Source organism: Electrona antarctica (assembly GCF_951216825.1).
Source record: "Electrona antarctica genome assembly, chromosome: 23".
Lineage (NCBI taxonomy): Eukaryota > Metazoa > Chordata > Actinopteri > Myctophiformes > Myctophidae > Electrona > Electrona antarctica.
In genome coordinates this window covers 26,279,873-26,301,773 of record NC_136804.1, presented here as the reverse complement: position 1 = coordinate 26,301,773, position 21,901 = coordinate 26,279,873, and the positions used below count along the sequence as shown (strand labels likewise).

At 44.8% G+C, this 21,901-nt stretch overlaps 1 protein-coding gene across 1 annotated transcript; it reads left to right on the top strand.

Moving 5' to 3' along the window:
• The first annotated feature begins 430 nt into the window (after nt 1-430).
• itih5 (inter-alpha-trypsin inhibitor heavy chain 5) lies at nt 431-21,070 on the top strand. Its single transcript, XM_079494052.1, has 14 exons — nt 431-640; nt 761-805; nt 1,422-1,585; nt 2,566-2,676; nt 4,090-4,367; nt 6,118-6,278; nt 8,352-8,468; nt 11,401-11,572; nt 12,521-12,830; nt 14,558-15,270; nt 15,658-15,711; nt 18,628-18,744; nt 19,522-19,899; nt 20,778-21,070. Exons 1-14 carry the CDS (start codon nt 521-523, stop codon nt 21,059-21,061), a joined length of 3,024 nt encoding a protein of 1,007 aa, XP_079350178.1. The 5' UTR covers nt 431-520; the 3' UTR covers nt 21,062-21,070.
• Nucleotides 21,071-21,901: the final 831 nt, after the last annotated feature.

Sequence of the window (21,901 nt, the reverse complement as noted above, 5' to 3'; positions counted from 1 at the left end):
TGTATATGCTAAGTATAGGCCTATAAATTAATAAAGTATATAGGCTATTGAAAACATTAGTTTTACTTGAGTAAAGGCATAGGCTACAGGTTAGGCTATACAGGCTATAACTTAAACTCAGATAACACAATTAACTGTTAAAACTTAAAACGAAGTTTGGTTATAGTTTGAGCTGGTGCCGATCACCGCGTGTGTTGTGGGAACTCATGCGTGCGTGCGTGCGCTCTCGTTGTACGGTCTCAAGTCGGTTGCTATCTGACCAGCGATCTACGCTCAAATTGCTGTTCAGAATGTGACACACACACACACACACACACACAGTCAGAGCATGTCTCGGTGGGCGGGTGTGTTTACGGGTCGTGGTGGAGCCTGGAGGACCACAGAGTAGACAGTCTCAGCTCGGACTCTCCGGTCACTCTGATCTCAGCGACCTGTGGACACGGAGCGCTGCGCACTGGGAAATAATGCGCGTTCATTCGTGTGATTCTTCTTAACGGATTATAAACTGGACTTCTTCACGATGCTGACTTTCGTGCTGATGATGTGTTTGAATTCATGCATAGTAGGACTGCATGGGCAACTGGACCAATCTCAATTTGAAGATGATATTTTCGACTTGACAGACTTTGAGTTGGATATTGTGAGTGATTTCTATCATCAATCAATCAATCAATCAATCAATCAATCAATCATTCATTCATCATGGCATTGGTGTTCATTTAATTATCTTCGGCTGACACTTTTGGTTGTTTTCATGTAGGCACCACGGAGGGTTCCTCGGCAAGTGAAAGCCATTCTGACCAAGGTAATAATAATAATAATAATAATAATAATAATAATAATAATAATAATAATAATAATAATAATAATATATAAAATGTTATATGAAGTTAAACCTATGCGCTCCATGCGTCTTGGAAGTAGGCCTGTATAGAGTTTGGCAGCCGCACACTTGTTTTTGTTTTTTCTTCAGTTGGATAATTATGTTCTAAAATGTTGAAATCCGTTGTTTAAAGCAAAACGTTTCAATAAATTACCCGGCCTTGGCAGCCTATAACTCCAATATGTAGGTCAAATACTTCTCTATCCAGGCTGTGCATGGATGGAGTAGGCCTGTGGGGTTTGTTTGTCATCAGAAACTCATGTCCTCGGGTGTGACGCGAGGAGAACTGCCAAGCATCAGCTGTTCGCCAGAGTAGCTGTAATGCGTTGGCGCTTTCTTACAAAATGCTGTCCCAACATTTAGGGGAAAAATAACGTGTTTGCGACTGTAAAGCCTTTGCAATTAGCCTATCAAAAAGGAACATAGGATACCAATCGCAGTGTTACCCAAATCGGACAATACAGTCTTTGCTCTAAACCAGATTTAGTGTCAAATAATATCCTATAATAATGTTGCATAAATTGATCATATAAAACAGGAAACCAAACCACACATCCAGGAGCTTTCCATCAAAACCACCATCGTGTCTCGGTATGCCTTCACGGCGGTGTCCTGCATCATGCTCAACCGACACTCCGCCGCTGCTGAGGGCGTCTTCCACTTCCAGATACCTGCAGCTGCCTACATCTCCAACTTCACAATGTGAGGAATTCATTAACTGTTCATTGTTTTCATACTTGGACGTGGACAGTAACAACGTCATGTCCAAGTTAATTTCAATCAGTTGAGTTCACAAACTTTAACTGGATGATTTACATATTATATTGCACACATTATTCTATTGGATTGGATGCACATAACATTTGTATATTGTAGATTGTTAGTTACAAACATCTCAATCAAAGACAAAGGGCATGTATGAATCTAAGCATTTTCAATTAGCCCCACTCAGACCTGGCTGTATCTAAATCATTGGTTCCCATGCAGCTAAATGATAGTTTGGAACCAAATGGACCCATATGGGTCTGTACAAATGGATTTGTACACTCTCAGAGTTAAATTAACATTGATTTTACAATATAAATTGGGAGTCCCAGAGATAAAAATGCCATTAAATGGGGGACCGTAGAGTGTAGACTAATGCATGTCAATGGGGGTCCTTGAAATTAAACAGGTTGAGAATATCTGCTAGAGCTGTAAACATCTTCCCTGGCTTATCTTTTCAAACGGGGGTCCATGGGCTAATTAGTGTCAATTTGGAGGTCCTTGACATGAAAAAGTTTGGGAACCAGTGTTATAGACCATTCTGGGCCCATTCCTTTTTGTTACTCGATTGTCCACCTTTTTTGGCTCTTCAAAAAAAAAGGCATGCTTTTCTGTAATGCATCATTGGTCAATGATTGTGTGGATTAAGATTTATGATGTTTCAGTTGCCATGGGAGAGGTTAGCGAGGGGTCTGACAGAAAGAGTGCACACAACTATAGGTATACACAGTCACACACACGCTCTCGTTAACTCCGCCACAGTCACCCGGGCTCAGAGTCATTCATGTGCAGCTCTGTTAACTGTAAAATAGGGGACAATAGGATTTTGTCCAAGGGAAGCTGTCCGACCAGTAACAATAGGCGGTCCCGAATAGAAGCACTGCTCTAATCCTTGACCCCTTGACCCCATGAGCCAGGATCATTGGTGGGCGTGTCTACCAGAGCGAGGTCAAGCCCAAGGAAAAGAAGGTCAAACAGGATAAGGGGGGCAATGGCAAACCCAAGAACAAAGAGTCAAGTGACACAAGGTAAGAGAGACCCCAGTGTGTGTGTGTGTGTGTGTGTGCGTGTGTGCGTGTGCGTGCGTGTGTGCGTGCTTGCGTGTGTGTGCGTGCGTGCGTGCGTGCGTGCGTGCGTGCGTGCGTGTGCGCTTGCATGTGCAGGTGCGTACGCAAACAACACACATCTTTGAATATGTGTGGCCAGCTTCTGATCTCTCTTAGGCGTTTCCTTATAATTAAAGAGGCGAACCCATCTCTCTCATGTTACTGTTTGGCAAACAGACTGATGCTGAACTTTAACACAACTTTACTAACCACAAAGGCACTGTGTGTCTGTCTGTCCGTCCATCCCAGAGCGGAGCGAGTCACGAATAAGATCGTTGCTCCATAGGGACCCGGGGACTGTCATATAAATCGGTTTAATACAGGAAGAAGTGACATCATGCCTTCTCCAAAATACGGGACATTTTTTAAATGCTGCATGATTCATCGACTCCACTGTAAAAGTCAGACAGAGGACAGCAGGACTGGAGAGATGCATGGTGGTGAAGTTGAAGATGATAGGTTTAGAAAGAATGGAGTCACAGAGAGATAACAGCATCATCAACATCACTTTATCCACCTCTATCACACTTAAACCATTGATCCCTGAGGTCATCCGCTGATGGTGCATGCTGTAGCCTACTGTATACACACACAGATGATACCACTATACTTGCACTGCTCATCTCACTACTACTCCTATAAATTATAATCATAAAATATGAACCCTAGCGTAGTTGTGTAATATTTAAAACCATTTCCACTTTTTCTAACATTTTCTTCTTATTTTTTTATTTTTTTAAGATTTGTTTTGGCTTTTCTGCCTTTATTGATAGTATCAAGTGAAGATGGACAGGAAAGAGGGAGAGAGAGAAGAGGAGAGTCAGGCCAAAGCCTATATGCGGCATGCGCCTGGACCACTTGGCCAGCAGGCGCCCAACATTGAGGAAAAAAAAAAAAAAAAAGAAAAGCATAAAAATATAAAATTATATACTTTAGGATCTGTCTTTTAGCCTTTACCTGGTGTCTTGGACGCCACTGCAGAAGTCCCTCCTCCGCTGCCCTCACAACACGTCGTGACCTTTTGTAGATTAGCTGTTCTTTGCTATTCATCATATGACTAAATATATAGGGCTGAAGTTGTTAAATGTCTTGATTCTGTCTTTATTCTAGTCTATCATTAATTACTCTCCATTCTAATTTCCTTTATCTCTCATTTTATTGAGTCAATTCATTTCATGCCAATTCCTAATCACATTTCACATCTCACATTTTCCCCTCTGTTTGGATTTACATTTGGATTCATCTTCTCTCCCTTCCGTCCTCATTCCTTATTCTACACACTACACTTCTCTCTCCTCTCTCCTCATCTGCATCGTATATCTATGCCCTGCAAAGCACCGAGCCAGAGGTGGAGGTGTTCAGGATGTCGGCGAGCATTCCGGGCCGGAACCGGGCCTTGTTCCTGCTGACCTATGAGGAACTGCTCCAGCGGCGGCTGGGCCGCTACGAGCATGTGACAAGCCTGAGGCCGATGCAGCTGGTCAGCCGACTCAGCCTCGACGTCGTCTTCATTGACCACTTGCCACTCACGCTACTGCAAGTGATGCCGCTCCGCAACGGCAAGGGCAGCAAAGGAGGGACTTCTGCAGTGTCCAAGACAGTGAAGACACCAGGTAGGTTAAACCCATTTAGACCTAAGTTCAATTCTACAATTGTCTTCTAAATCATGACAGTTTTCTGAAAAGCCCTATGTTTCTATATATGTCAGTGGTGCTCAACCTTTTCCATGTCCCCCAGAATTATTTGGCCGCGGACCCCGTCTGAAAATATGTTGTTCCAGGGACCGCCTAGAAGTAAAGATTTGACTTAAAAACGTTCGCTCTGAAAGAATATATATTCAAAGATTTGCACCACATTTTTACGACATTTCAAAAATAGCAGATCTACAAGCTCGTAGCGCGGCACTCGGTGCCACGCTATGAGCTTGTAGATTATTTTTCAATAGCTAAAGTATAACATAATGCTTAAAACACCAAAAGGGGTTCCCGCCCAAAATGGGTTAAAAGACAGATACTAAGTATATAAAAGGAAGCAGAATTTTGTGCTCCACTATATCCAATATTTGATGATGGGTTGTTACAAGAAAACATGGAGGAACAAGGTGCGTGTGGAAGACGGAGCAGGTGATGCTAGTCTATCTATGAAGTACACTTAATGAACCCAAGGACCATAAACAACAGTTCACAGAGCTTAAACAAAATTGCGACTGCGGTGCAAATCAAAGAAGCTGAAACAGCAGTACAGGGCAGGTACAATAGCAGCAACGCTGCTGAAACGGCTCTCCCAGCACCAGGCCTGCAAAGACTTACCAGGAAGGATGGGTCAGCAGAGAAATATTCTAATTTAGGGCATACCTGAAGAGGCAAATGGTCTGTATTTCTATCGTGCCCCTTTTCAAAAGTGCTTTTCAAGTGCTTTACATTCACCAATCTCCATGCACACATCCACACATCGACGGTGGAGGCAACCATGCCATTTACCATCCTCATCGGGTACAAGAGGTGGAGGGTAACATGTCTCAAAATGGGAGAGATGGAGAGAGCACTCAGGGTGCTACAGCCTGGGACCCAAATCCACCTACCCACGGGCAAAGTCCTGGTCTATCATTTCATTGCCAACCTAGCCAGCTACAGAGCAACAGAAGTGATGTATTATAAGGCTTGGCAGGGAAAAAAATAGCTTTTCTATACAACAATACCCTTTCTATGTGGACCATGACCCATTTACGATCCTTAAGAGAGTAAGCCTTGCCGGGCCATGAGGCCCATAGGGCAGGAGCCTATGTCCTGTTTCTGTAGCGTGAGGCAGCTTGATGTAAGCTTGATCCTTAAGAGACATGCTGAATATTATGAAGTGAAGAAAATAATCTTGTTTGGGACCAAAGTGTACAAAAACCTAAAAACGTCAATGTAGTTATTATGTAGTCACAAACTCGTGTTAATTCTTACGACACTGTGATTTGACAAAACATAATATAGAAATAACGTAACGTGGTTGAGCTACCAGGCCACCCCTGCTATCTACCTCGTTAAAAGAAAGAATCGTGCAGGGACTGGCTGCATGCGTTTGATGTACAAAACATTGAACATGTCGGTGGGCAGACTGGCTTATAAAATTACAGCTTCGGGTTGCTCTTCTGTTTGAAGCTTAATCTGAGTTATTTCTTTCCCCCCCACCAAGCATCTAGAGGTTAGACCTTAGTTCAGGATACATGGCTCGTTGCCTTTAAGGTGCCTATGTGGTGTGATGTTCTGATCCCCCTACACACTTGTTCTTGAGCCAATTAAAAATACAAAAATACATTCTTTTCATTTTCTTTATCTTATGCATTATACTTTACCTTCTGATCTCCAGCCAAGCCAGAGCCTCCTGTTACCACGGTGATCAAACGGACCGCCATGTTCAGCAAGGTCACCTTCAGCCCCAACATCGTCCAGCAGGCCAAGATCACCACCAGTGGCATCCTGGGAGATTATGTGATCCACTATGATGTGGAGAGGGAGATGGGCATAGGAGACATACAGGTTAGTGATGTGGAGAGGGAGATGGGCATAGGAGACATACAGGTTAGTGATGTGGAGAGGGAGATGGGCATAGGAGACATACAGTTTAGTGCCGTGGCAGTTCCACTTTGGCATTTAACCGTATAGTTAACCTGAGGCCGCATGGGTGTCGCCTTATAGCTTTTAATCACTTTAACTATTATTTTAAACTTTACCTGTTGAAAAATAGCAGATCTACAAGCTCGTAGCACGGCACCGAGTGCCGCGCTACGAGCTTTAACTCAAATATCTGTTTCTGGGGGGGTCCCTGGACCAAAATATTTTAAGATTGGGGGGTCCATGGCCAAATACAGATAATTCTATAGGTCCTTGACATGAAAAAGGTTCACGGATATACTGTAGAAACATAGGGTTTTTCAGAAAACTATCATGATTTAAAAGACATTCGTAGAATCAGTTCTCAGGTCAAAATGGCTTAACCGTAGCAGTTAAAACCCTGGAAAGCATCTGTGTCATTTTTAGATGTTAGCTATATACATAACACATTGGTTCTTTATACGTTGGTATTCAAAAATAGCTGACAAGCTCACATAGCGGAAGTAGGCAGAGTCACACTGCCTTGTTCAACAGCATGAGTCACGACTGGTTGTTGACAAACATTGTCTCTGAAGCAGGAATTTAATCTGTGACCTTTCAGTTATTAGGACAAGCCCTGCTAACCTAGCCTGGCTAATAAGCCAGACTCAAATCACACTGTCGTGTGGTATTTGAGTCTGGAGATGCTGTGTATGGATCTTGTTTCCCGGGGGGCTGGTTCAAACATTTTCTCTTTGACGCAATTGGTCAGAGCTACTGTCAGTCAAAGGTCTCAAGCATTGAACGTCACTGTACCAAAGCCCGCCCATATTGCATGCCGTGTCCTGATTGGCCACACCAGTTCTCTGGTGTAGGAAATGGGCGTACAATTGAGCCTCTCCAGACCGTAATCCGCCGGCAGGCAAATTTATTTTTGCCAACGGCTGATTCGGTCTGGCTTATTAGCCAGGCTACTGCTAACCCACCCACACGTGACAAATAATATAGCAACATGCCTTTAAAAAAAAACTAGGGATGCACCGAAAGGGAAATTCTTGGCCGAAACCGAATACCGAATATAGGAAACAGTTGGCCGAAAACCGAATACCGAATATCCGAATATGATTAATATTATATATCTTTTTTCCTACCATTGCTGTCATGGCCGTACCTTAAAGCTGCCTGATTTATGGAAAAATAAATGGTTATGGCAAAACTTAACTTAAATAATAATAACTATTATTATTTATTCAGCTCTTTTGAATGCATTAATTGCATACACTATTCGGTGATATATTTTCTGCCTATTCGGCCCGAAACCGAATAGGCCATTTTTTTAGCACATTTTTAGCCATTTTCTGCCGAATATTTTCTGCCGAATATTTTCTGCCGAATATTTTCTGCGGCCGAATATTCGGTGCATCACTAAAAAAAACCAAACAAAAGTACTCTGAACATAGTCAGAGTAATAACCTGGATGACAAAACTGTGCCGCGCCGGCATCTAAAAGTCATGTCATGGCTAGCCATTAAATCCTGATGTATAGGCGTAATATTCTGTGAAATAATACTCTAATCCCAGGACTGTCAAAGTACGGTAAACATATAGGGTGTCACGCTATTATAGATTATTTCACAGCCCACAGAAAAACTGACTGTGAAAGCATGTGTATTAGAATACATTCATGATTCACATTCGTTTCTCATTGTGTCATGTACAGTATATGCACGCACACCTGGAACACCCATTCTCTCTCTCTCTCTCTCTCTCTCTCTCGCACGCACGCACGCACGCACGCACGCACGCACGCACGCACGCACGCACGCACGCACGCACGCACGCACGCACATACACAGTACAACCACCCACCTGTTAGTGATTCATTTTTCAGGATTACTGCCACCCCCTCATTCCACGGTCAAGCTCTACCTCCAGGACATACATTTCAATAAACAAACAAAGCTACTGAAACTTTTCTTTCCCTGACTTTGTATATAAATAGTTTCCTTTCTTCTCCAGGTTTTAAATGGCCATTTTGTCCATTACTTTGCTCCAAAAGATCTGCCGGTAGTTCCCAAGAATGTGGTGTTTGTGATCGACACCAGTTACTCCATGATGGGAACAAAGATCAGACAGGTAAGAGTGATGGACACCTTTATGGACATGTGGATGTTTTTTTTTACCAAGTTGTTGTCCAGATTAATATTATTTTATACAGATTAGAACAATAACCAGGCTAGAAATGTAACACTTTTCTCCAATTTATATTGTGGGGAACTGAATGGATTTTTGGAGGGTTTTTAAGTTTGTCATGCAGCGTTGTCTAACAAAACCTTACAAATCTGTGTGAAGTTAAATGAGTGTACCAGCAGCTAGTAAACCTGACACCCCGCCTCCTCACTCCTACACCGGAACAGCAATATCTGGCCTTTTCCTCTTGTGTAAGAGCATGATAATCCCTTCGGCCAGAAATCACAAATCCGATCTCTGCAGCTGCCATACGACGTAGCATGAGGAAAAGAACAGATTGTAACGAAAAGGGAAAAGTGGAAACATACAAGGCCGTGCTGTGAGGGAGTAAGGTCAACCCGTCTATGGAGTAATGGAACTTTCTAGACGAGAGCGCTCTCGACCCCGATGATCTGCTCCCCCGCCCAATGCCAGCCCCCAGTGGACCAGAGCAACAGAGCAACAAGTGTGCTTTGATGTGTCTCCACAATAGAAGGCTTCACTGTCGGACATTCTGTGGTTCTGTAACTTCTGTCCCCGTGGCTTTATACAGCCTCCATAGGCATCCAATATCTCTCCCTCCGACTTTATGACTCCCACACATGGCTGGAGAGCTGGAGGTCCTTGCTTGTGACACACACACACACACACACACACACACACACACACACACACACACACACACACACACACACACACACACACACACACACACACACACACACACACACACACACACACACACACACACACACACACACACACACACACACACACACACACACACACACACACACACACACACACAGGGGACAGAATAGTAGGAGGGATGCAGTCGTTTTGAGAGCATATCGTAACTGTCGGGCAGAAACTTTGTGTTGTTTCTTAACACATTTAGCCCTGTTTCCGATTCAACAAAATGCCTTCTAAATTGTGCCAGTTTTCTGAAAAACATATGTTTCTATGTCAGTCGTTCTCAAATATTTTCATGTCAAGGACCCCCACAAATATATGTAATTGGCCGTTGACCCCCATCTGAAAATATGATGTTCCAGGGACCCCCCCAGAAGAAAAGATTTGAGTAAAAAAACGGTCGCTGTGAAAGAATATATATTCAAAGATATGCGTGCGTGCGTGCGTGCTAGCTGATGTCATTATGGGACTACATCGTTGACATTATGCGTTTTCTGTCCAGTCATTACAATACATGAACCATGGTTACAGGCAGCATAGCAACCATGATCACATTGCTCACCAGCATTCTCCCCTTGTGAAGGAACGCATGCAACTTAAAGGAGCATTCAGTGATTTGGGTGATTTGGAAAACCCCCGGTCCGCCCTGGTAACAAGATGTGCACATGCACACGCTCTACAGTGGGGGGATACGCAACAGGCCAACAGCACGCACACCAAGGCCCGCCCCGCTCGATCATGATTGGCGGAAGGCCCCTCTCTATCCTGATTGGATGGCGGCTAGGCCACCTAGCACAAAATTAAACCTACGTTTTTTTTTTACTCCAGGGGTTAGGGGACAGGGAGGAACTCCTTATATGGTCAGCACACTCTATAGTAGGGAGGATTATCACAACAAAACAAAAAAAGTGATCCTAAAAGTGAGCCTATTTGAACAAAAAATCACTGAATATATATGTTATTAGAGAAAAGTAAAAGATTCTTAAAAAAAAGATTGCTGCTTTCTTTCATTTTAACAATTTTAGCTGTTTTTGATACACTAAATATGTATTTTTGTACAAAATTTTACAGCGATTTCTTTTTCATTTACTGTAGTCCTACTAGACCCCAGGAAATTACATCTGGCTACAAAAGATCACGGGGGGAGGTGACAAACTGACAATATTGAGCCAGATATAATTTCCTGGGGTCTAGTAGGACTATAGTAAATAATCTAATAACAACCTAAAACATGAACCTTGGTTGAAAAAAAAACAAAGTTGTCCTTTAAGTTTAAGGTATCGGGTAAGGGATTTCCTTAGGTTAAAATAAGTGTTAAATAGCTCTGTGTCCTATGGATAGTGCTCATATAGTGTTTGTTCAGTAAGGTCAAGGTCAAGGTAAACTTCATTGTCCACAAGGGAAATGTGTCTTGGGCTTTCACCCCTGCTGGAGCCCCACATAAAAAACATCAGTGACAAACATACAAATACAGTACATAATAGAGGGAGGACACACCATTACACAAGTGCATAGTATGGTTAATCTAACCTCTCACAGTCAATGCGGTTTCAGAGCCCCGTTCAACATTTTAGTTGACGCTGCATGGTACAAACGATTGCATACACATGTCTCTCCAGCTCATTATTAAACAGAAAATGCATTTTCAGGTCAGGACACCAATTCTATCCAATCAGGATATAGAGAACTCAGACAGGGTACAGATTAAAACAACTGTAAATGGAAATGATGTGTTGATCAAAGAGCTGGAGATACCGGGAGGCTACTGTTACTGAACCAACACTCTGTTACCATAGCAATGATTAGATGATCAGAATAATAATGCTTTAACCTTTTAACAAAAAACGTTTTGTTTAAACCAAAAATCACACCCGTGTGAAGTGAGTGGTGCAACTCCGTGTGGGGGTCCCTGGAAGTTTCCGGCGAGCCGTCCTGTGTCCGAAATGGTTGAGAAATGACAGAGTTACCGTGTGGGAGTCCCTCTACTCTACTGTACTGTACTGTACTGTCACTGTACTGTAACACCACAAATCATCATATATACAGTTAATGTGTTTCTCTCCATTTCTCTCTTGTTTTGCACCCTGTAGCGCTCTGGGATTCTCAATCACACTCTCCCACTTTCTCTCTTCCCTCTGTCTCCCAGACTAAGGATGCTCTGTTCACCATTCTGAAGGACCTGCGTCCTGGTGACAACTTCAACTTCATCAGCTTTTCCAGCAGGATCAAAGTGTGGCAGCCGAACCGCCTGGTTCCTGTGACGCCGCTCAACATCCGAGATGCCAAGAAGTTCATCTATATGCTTGTGCCCACCGGAGGTGAGTGACTCCTCTGCACATACCACGTCACGCATCCTATTCCTAATCTAGAATTACATGACAGGGGAGATCACCTTATATTTATTCATAATCATATTTTTGAGTGGTGCAAACCACTCCAACAACCAGCTTTGTCTGTATGTTTGTGTACCTGTGTACGTGTCCGTGCACAGGTGACATTACGACATTACGTCAGACCACAGCTGATCAGGCTATATAAGACCTTGCACCACTCAGTTCACACGGGTGTGATTTTTTTGTTACTTTTAGTTAACAATAATAATCTTGTTGTGGGCCCGGACGGTTAGCTCAACCGTCTGGGCACCTAGGCTGCTGAGCCAGCCTGACGGCGTGCCGCGGGTTCGACTCCCGATCCCGACAGCCTTTGCCGCGTGTCTCCCCCCCCCCCCCCCCCATCGCTCTCCCCATTTCCTGTCAGATTACTTTCAACCTATCAATAAAGGCATAAAAATCCCAAAAAAAGATCTCGTTGTGGAGAAATGGAACTTTCTAGATGAGAACGCTCATCTAGACCAGACCAGAATAACGGAGTGTGACATGATATGGCTCCACAGTGGAGGGGTTTCAACAAATCGTACAAATCTGCCAGTAACTATTTACTTTACGGGAGTAATTCCAATCTTCTATACTTTCTACTTTGTAGATTTAAAAATGTATTATAAAACCACTTCAGCCCTACATACATTTCGGCCATTTGAAAATAGCTGATCTACGAGCTCACTGAGCTTGTAGATCTGCTATTTTCAAAAGATTTTTACACATTTGAAAATCTGAAAATGGCACATTCTGCATAATGAGTACTTTAAGTACATGTTTTATGCCAATATCTTTTGTACTTTTACTTTTCACTAGTAAATTGTGAATACAGTCATTTCTACATTGCCGTAATGCGAGTGCCTTTCCCACCACTGCCACCATGTATACTAGCCACCAACATCGACGGTGCCATCCAGACGGGCTCCCAGCTGCTCAGTGACTACCTGGAGGGCCCCGACAGCAACCCCAACACCGTGTCTCTGGTCATCTTCCTGACCGACGGGCGGCCCACGGTGGGCGAGAGGCAGTCCAAGGCCATCCTGGGGAACACTCGCTCGGCCGTGCAGGACAAGTTCTGCATCTTCACCATCGGGATTGGCAACGACGTGGACTACCGGCTGCTGGAGCGCATGTCCCTGGAGAACTGCGGGATGATGAGACGCATTCGCGAAGACGCGGACGCCAGCGCCATGCTCAAAGGGTCCGTGTGTGTGTGTGTGTGCGTGCGTGCGTGCGTGCGTGCGTGCGTGTGTGCGTGTGTGTTTGCGCTTGAATTATTATATAATAATAATAATTATTATATAATATTTTATAACATATTGTTCCATTATGTTGGTGCTGTATAGTCTATAACAGGCAGGGTTCCCAACCTTTCTATTACCACATACCGGCTGACAGTTCATCAAATGTTCACGGACCGGCATGGCTGGGGGGTGGGGGTGCGTCGCGGTCGTGCATCATTGTACCGAAACACGGAAGACAGTTGACTGGCCTCAAGTATAGTCTATACCCGCTCCTATATTATTATATCACAACATAATATCATTGTCATTGACCATATCATTGATCCTGCTGACGCACGTCGGTTATAGATTCACTGTCGGGAATACTTGGCCTTCACGTCTTGCGTACCAGTGGGACACGTCCCGCGTACCAGTGGGACATGTCCCGCGTAACAGTGGGACATGTCCCGCGTACCAGTGGGACATGTCCTGCGTACCAGCACAGGGACACGTACTGTACTTGGAAAGCATCCATATGTCTTTTTCGCCCTCTTTCACTCAATGGACAGAATGTCACTCTTCCGGACACTACTAGACATAATCCAGCTCTTATTAACCAATTAGTGCACCTATAATCCCTGCCTCTTATCTCTGAACTAAGTACTTTCATCTCTCATCAAGCTGAGGGACAGAAGGGTTGCCTGAAATGTGACGGTGCTGACAACATGGCTCTTTAATCAACTTCTGTGACAGCCACAGACTAAAACACACACACACGGTCTCTGTCTCACAGGAAAACACGCACACATGCACAAACCAGACGAATATCCAATTGCAAAAACAAAAAGAAGCACTTGCCAGATAGTGATATTGGTCTGGCCTTGCCTTGCCATGCCATGCCATGCTAGCACGTGCACACGCACACGCACACGCACACGCACGCACACGCACACGCACACGCACACACACACACACACAGCTTATGCTTGCGAGGACTGACTTCACTGACCACCTCCAGTTACAGTACATGCTCTTAAACTTTACTCAAATTGTAACCCTAATCCTAAAACAGCCCCTGTGCAAAGTTAGGACCAGGAATATTATGCTCCTCATCTTCTATCCTTGTGAGGACATTTGCCTCTCACAAAGATAGATGGCGGTACAAGTGCACCCTCTCACGCACACAACAAGGTGTTTGCTCTGTGGAGGAGGAATGTGTGTACATTGTGCAACCTGTGTCTGAGTATGTGTTCGGGGGGTTAACAGATAGACTCCACAGATAATAGCCCCGGTCCTGCTTGAACAAACACGCTGGCGAGGAGGTGAGGAGGTTTACTGCGAAACACACACACACACACACACCGAGATGGGCCAGAGAGGTGAACACACACACAAACATAAACGACACTCAATCTCTTCAGATATTAATTTCACCTCTCCACCACATGAAGCGTAGTAGTGTTCCCATTTAGGGCATAATAGGCAAGCATTCGACAAAAGCAGACGTTCAGCGAAAATAGCTGATCTACATTCATGCGGGGGGGAAAGAGCTCACAACATATCGCATATTGTGAGCTTGTGCTGAAATGTTTTGCTTGAGATTCAACTCGTATTTATTCCTCCTTCAGCTTTAAACGGCAAAATGTAACGGTAACTCACCTCTGTTCGTTTCTCTCGCCGTCCGTCTCTCTCTCTCTCCCTCCAGGTTCTATGACGAGATCGGGACGCCGCTGCTGTCCGACATCAGGATCGACTACACACAGGACCAGGTCCAGTACGTCACGCAGCACCTCTTCACCAACTACTTCAACGGCTCCGAGATAGTCGTCGCCGGAAAGCTGACCAACCAGAGCGCCGAGTCCCTCCACGTGCAGGTCACCGCCACCAACAACGACAAGCACATCCTCCTGGAGACCGACGTGCCTCTGCGGCGCCGGCAGGCCGAGACGGAGAGGCACGTGAAGGCGGCCTCCGCCGCCGCCGTGGCAGCGTCCGCCCCCAGGCCTCCTCCTCCCGGGTCGAGGCCTGCGGCGCCGGGGACGCCGGGGACAGAGGCGGCGGCCGCGGCTGTGGCCGAGGACTTTGCGGAGCGTGTCTGGGGCTTCCTGAGCGTCAAAGAGGGACTGCGGTCGCGGCTACGCAGCCAGACCAGCGGGGAGAGGGAGGGACACATCCGGCAGGCCACCAATCTCTCCGTGACTTACCACTTCCTCACACCGCTCACCAGCCTGGTGGTGGAGAGGCCGCAGGTCCTCGCAGACGGCACCATGGCCCCGGCGCCCACAGAAGCCCCCCCGGGGACCGACGGCAAGGCCGCCTCGGCTGCCAACGAGCTGCCGGATGACGCAGACGAGGAAGACACTCAAGCCCACAAGCTCCAGGGAAGGGGGTCGAGCAGCTCCGATGTTGCCAAGACGGGTGAGACCGTTATTGTGTTTTATTCTTCATCAAACAGTCACTCTGTAATGGTTCCACACGACCGTGTGGAAATAAACCACTTAACTTAACCCATTGAGACCTGATTCTATAAAATGTCTTCTTCATGACAGTTTTCTACATGTTTCTACATCAGTGGCTCTGAAGATATTTCATGTCAAGGACCCCCAGAATTATCTGTATTTAGGTCTTAATGGTTTATTAATAATAATAATAATAATAATAATAATAATAAGAGACAATCTACCAGCTCACAACAAATGGCCTAAAATGACATGCCCAAAATAGTGACGCCATATAAGCATGACGAGAGGAGGTACTAGAAGACCGAGTCATTCTAAGACGACAAATTATCTTCCCTTTCCCCAGGCAAAGCAGAGAGGAGGCCAGTCAAGAAATCCATCACGGTCTCCAAAACATCAGGTGACACCTCATCTTCTCTTTCTGTCTGCATCAGTACATGTTTTACCAGCCTGGGGCACATTGTAAACTCAAGTGGCGTAGCCGTCCCTCTTGCCGTGCCTCGTTCCCATGAGGCAGTTAAGCGGCTTCTTTAGGGGGACTTGACAGAGAGCTTGACAGAGAGCAGAGGGGAAATGTACAGTAGACCATTTTCTTCGGTCTCTCCGTGTGGGTGGCTTGTAATTTGCTGGTCCGACAGACGGTAATGATCACATAGACGGCAAAGGGGTTAATTGATGCCTCAGAACATGACCTGCAAAGCGTCAAGAACACACAGTGTCTAATTGAAATACCAGCGCCGGGACTAGGCAGCACTTTAAAAACGTGCAAGTGCGTGTCCTGTGAGCACAGCACACATTGCACGGTAGAGTGGGGGAGTCTGTGAAGAGTGAAGGAGATGAGAGTGTGGAGGTGTGTGTGTGTGTGTGTTTGTGTGTCTTACAGAGAAGATAGGGATGGCATCAGAGGTAGTTAGTGAGCGCTAATGACCCTGTCATTACTGTTGCTCTCTCATCTCATCTCATCTCTCCATTCATCTCAGTCTGTTCTCACAGGAAACTCAGGTTATACATTCTATCTGTCTTTGTACAGAACACTAGAGCTGTCCTTTAGAGTTAAATTAAAGACAGTTATGCCATACTTCACAATTTTTTCAACTTCACATTAAAAAGAAAGAAGAGTATACGGCAGGGGTGTGTGTGTTCATGCCCACCGCAGAAGTGCCGGTGTTTGCAACGAAAACAATTGGTTGTGTTCGCAGGTGGGAAGCCAGTAGTGCTGCCTGTCACTGCGCTAGCGCCTCCTTCAGATTAGTCAGGGTGCCTGTTCAACAGAAGAGTGAAACTGTGAAGGATAGCATGTTTCTTCACCTCTCACCTGCACCGTCAGATGACAAAAAAGCGTCTGGAGGAGATGTGTGGATGTTGTCTAGTCCCTCCGAGCATCAGTAGAGGTCAGCAGTGACTGCACATGGCATAACGTCTAAATTACATAAAAACACCTACATGAAAAAGAAAAAAGTAGCGGGTTTCTTTAGCTTACTTTTTTGTGACTTTCATTTATCACTCTCCTAAATAACACTCCAAAATAACGGCATTTCTGCAGAGAGGTCAGATCGACTATTTTTGGTGAATGTTCCCCCCAGAATAGGAATGCTGGGGTTTAAGTGGTAAAATGCAAAAGTATAAAGGTTATTTTCTGTCCTAATGGAAACCAAATCATATTCTCTCCAGTTTTCCTCGTGACATACTGTGTCTTTGGGGGAAGCATTTACATATGTACCCAAAAATGATGATGAGAACTAGTAGCTACTGCACACACAGCGCCACAGCCCTGGTGCGCTCAGGGCTTAAGTACCTTGCTTAAGAGCATTGCACTTAGTGCACTGCCCGTAGAATAACCTCCACAATCCAGCAAACTGTTGTTTAGCACAAGTCATGAGTCATCCAGACCAAATCCCCCTGACTGCCTGTAACTGTGTTTTGAACCACATGGCCTATACATACAGTTTTAGGTGAAAAGGTGACCTAGCCTCGCATAGCCAGCCTTCATCTGCCTTTGCAATAGCCGGGGAGCCACAGGCCCAAAAACTTAAGGTTAAGGATTAACCTGTGATGTCATGACATACTTTTTATTTGTGTTTTTGAGTGGTGTAAACCACTCCTACGACTGGCTTTGTTAGTTTACGTGTCTGTCTGTCTGTCTGTCTGTCTGTTCGTACCAAAAAATGAGCATGGTCGCTACGGTCACCCAGTTCACCCGGGTGTGATTTCATTACGTCAGACCACAGCTGATCAGTCTATATAAGACCTTACACCACTCAGTTCACACGGGTGTGATTTTTTCTATTCATTTGGTCATTAAGGTCCACAGAATGAGAGGCCTGCTCTGCCAGAAACATAGCGATTTTCTTTTGTATACCACACCATAGACAACCAATATAAGGCAACATTTTCCAAATTCCATCATGCTTTAAGTAGCATGTAACAATTGTGACATGTCAAACTAGGGGGTTTTCATGATTCTGAATCCATTCCAAGCATTAGTTTTGCACGAAAAACACTCCTTGGCTTAGGCCAAGGAGTGTTTTTCGTGCAAAACTAATGCTTGGTATTTGACATCACAGGTCCTGTCCAATTTTGGGGCCGGCTACAATGCATATTGGCCCAGGCAGTTTAAGTCTGGCCCGTCTCAATGCATATTTCCCCAGGCAGTTTAAGTCTGGCCCGTCTCAATGCATATTTCCCCAGGCAGATTAGGACTTCACAGCCTGTGACCACCTTTAGCCTCGCGTGGTTAGTAAAAGGAGAGAGCTGTGTTTTGGTGAGCGGTGAGTTGCTTATCACCACGGCGTGACGTCATGTTGTAGTTTTCGGTGCATGGTCACCTTATCACCTAAAACTGGAGTATAAATATATAGACCCAGTCTATACTATAGTCAATACGTAAAAGAGACCTAAGTTGCACTGTACTTGGTGCGCTTTTATTTATTTATTTGATCTACACCCAGTCTACAAGCTTAGAGCTGTGAGCTGCAGAGCTGAGATATTTTCGGTGCATGTTCCCCCCAGAAAAGAGATGCTGGGTTGTTGTTTTTTCCATGAATATTTCATCATCTTACTATGTTATTCTATGCGGTGTCACTGAGCAGTGTATGGGTGAGAGGGATTGAGGGTTTTCTTTTTGTCTGTTTCTTTCCTTTCTTCTTTTTGTTTTTTCATAAAAAGGGGAAAAAAAGTATACTGTACCAATTTATATAATAATTTATAACCTGTTCTTAATAAAAGAGAGAATAGAGATGCTGGGGTTTCAAGTGGTTAAATGGCCAATTTCTATCCCTCACCAACACCCTTTCAAATCTTTATTGTCCTGCCTTAGCGGACGGTGACCCCCACTTCATAGTGGAGTTCCCCCTCAGTAAACTGACCGTGTGCTTCAACATCAATGGAGAGCCTGGACACGTCCTTCGCCTAGTGTCTGACCACAAGCACTCCGGTAAGATAGCAGACAATAAGCTCACAAAGTCAACAAAGTGAACCACTTATGCCCCATTTCAATAATGGCAAAATTACAAATCTACAAGCTCACAATACGTTGCGATGCACTGCGTACTTGTGAGAGTGCAGATTGGCTATTTTTGAAAATGTTTTAAGGGCTCCATTTTCGTCACCGCTAAACCCCTTATCCCTAAACTTCTTTGCCTTTTTTACTATTTGGAAAAACATTTTTGAATAGTTCAACTAGCCAATCTACATTGACACGTTGTTTCCTGTGACATGCCCAAAATAGGAACTCAGACTTGAATTGCTTAATAACAAGTTAACTGCCACCTGGTGGACGCAAGAGCCAACCGCAGACTGCCCACCCCGGATCTACTTCATTTTAGTGTGTTGCACACTGGATCCACGTCCGGTTTGGGCGCCCATCTTAGATGCTAAATAATTAGCGTCAATGCTAGCGAGCTAAAATGAGTCCATACTAATACTTGCTCTCGAAAACGCCAATGTTCCACTCAAAATCATCGGATAATCAGAAAAGACCTCCGAACATTGCACGTTGTCAAAACCATGGAGAGCTCCGTAGATTTAGAGTTATTCAGCTTTTTAGTCCGCCTGTATACAAGAAGTGAACGGCAGTGCGCGTGTGCAAAAGCAAACCTGTCTAGGATAACTGGCAAGCCAGTAGTCAAGTCTTTGCTATTGTATGTTGGGACCGGCGAGTTATTTGAAAGCGTCACTTCACTTGTGTGTGTGTTCCATTCGTCTCCCCAAGGTGTGACCGTGAACGGCAAGTTGATCGGTGCTCCGGCGCCGCCGGGCAGCCACAAGCAGCAGCGCACCTACTTCAGCACCATCACCATTGTGGTGGACAAGCCCAAGCGGGCCTACATCGAGGTGACCCCCAAGAAGGTCATCCTGGACGGCCTCGACCGCATGGTCCTGCCCTGCGACTCCACCGTGACGGTGGAGAGCGGCTCGCTGTCGGTGGCCATCGTGGCCAAGTCCAACGTGACCGTGACCATAGCGGGCGTCATCAGCTTTGTGATTCTGGTGCACCAGTACAAGAACCCGGCGCCCTACCAGAGAGACCACCTCGGGTTCTACATCTCCAAAAGCAAGGGGCTGTCCAACAGCTGCCACGGCCTGCTAGGTACATGCTCTACATTTTTACATTGACAGTTTTATGATGTCAATAATGGCTAAAATTATAATCCAGATTATTTAGGCTAACCTCTCCAATGCATGGGTTTTGAAGATTACATCATGTGGCAGCCAGGTCTATGGTTTTAGAACGTAAATCGGTTGCCAGCCTAGTCTATGGAATTTAATGTTTGTTTATGCTTTATGACGACGTCATGTGGCCAATATAAATACATATTTGAATGCCTTTATTGCTCATTGTTTATCTGTAACACATTTGATCAAAGGGTATGTAACGGCCCCTGTGATTGTGGTGGTTGTGTCTGGTTCTTAACCATTGTGTAATAGTGAGAAGAATCAAGATGAGGGAAAAGTGCAACAGCTGACCAAAGATATCTGAATGAATTGCCACCGTTCACAATTACATTATTTTGAAACACAATTTCTTTAAATACATTTTCATTAATTATTGTGGTGCCCTACGTTCTACCTAGACTGAATGATTATAATATTTATGCAAGCACAATGCTTTGTAAAGAAAGAAGGGCTGAAGAGATGAGGTACAATGCTTTTTTTTAAAGAAATAAGTAGGATAAAGCAAAGAAACGCCTGGATAAAAGGGAGTCCCGAGTATGCACATGCATCACTTTTCACGCCCAGTGAAAACAGTAGCCGTTCCTGGCATAACTTCCGGGTGCGATGATGTCACTAGCCTCTATTGGAGAAGGATATTATATGGAAGATGTGATTTAAGAGGGGAAAGGAGGAAGTATTTCTCAGAGAGACAAGTCTGCTGTTGTGACTGTAGTGAGATGAGAAGTGACATGCTGGAGGGAGATCAATCAGGGCCAGTGTTCTTTTGACACGTCTTATTCGTTTTATTTCCAGGTCAGTTTCTATACGAGGAGGTGGGCCTGGCACAGATTCCTGGCAGCAGCTCCGCACAGGGCGATCCTTCGCCGGTCAAACCTACACCGGTCCTGAAGCTGAAGGACCGCTCCGTGCCAGTGGTTAAGAAGACCAGGCGCATCTACAGCGGGACGCAGAGCGTGGACTGCTGGTTCGCCAAGAACAACGCGGCCAAGCTGATAGACGGACAGTACGAGGACTATGTTATGTCGCACATGTTCGATACAGGGGATTGGCCACATCATGGAACTAACAGGGCCTGAGCCTGGGACCAATCAAGGACTGTCTAAAGAGGACGAGACGCGAAGACCGTACGGGCGACGCCATGTTGCTTATGGAAGGAAAGAAACATGCGCAGTTGAGACCAAGGAAGCTGAACGCGGAAGTGTTGGCTGCATATAGCCCATTGCGCATGGCGTCGCCCGTACGGTCTTCGCGTCTCGTCCTCTTTAGACAGTCCTTGGGACCAATCAGGAAGCTGTGAGTGAGGTGGCCACTCGGCAAGCTCTTTCAGACATGAACTGTATAGCTGATTAGCTGCCACCCTTTGGTTGACCTAAAACCTATTTTTTTTTTTTTTAAAGCCAGACACCAACACCCTTTTGTTCTTCACTCCCAGGTGCACATGGACAGAATAACACCACCAATACTTTGAATATATTTTTGTACTATTTCTAACAGAAGTGTAATGTAGGTTTTTTTATTTGACGTCTATCATTTTCTACAATCATTTTGTAATTGTAAATAAATCCTTTTAAAACAAAAATGTTAAGTTATTTTCTGAGAGGGAAAAAAACCTTCAATGAAACAATGCACAAAAAAGCCCTTTCACACATGCTTGGGTGGAATAAGGTGTATATTCGGTCAATCATCTAATATGTAAAGCAGTGGTCCTCAACCGGTGGGTCAGGAGTCAGGACCTCTAGGGGTATCCCCACATGATTTGGCGTGTCCAGATGACAGTGAAGTGACAATTTAAGGACTTAACACCTTTTTAATACCCCAAAAAAAGAAAGACAAATAAGACAAATAAGATTTGACTGCATCAAAACCATACAATAAAAATTGTCAAACATTGGCCAAATTGTCAAATACAAATACAG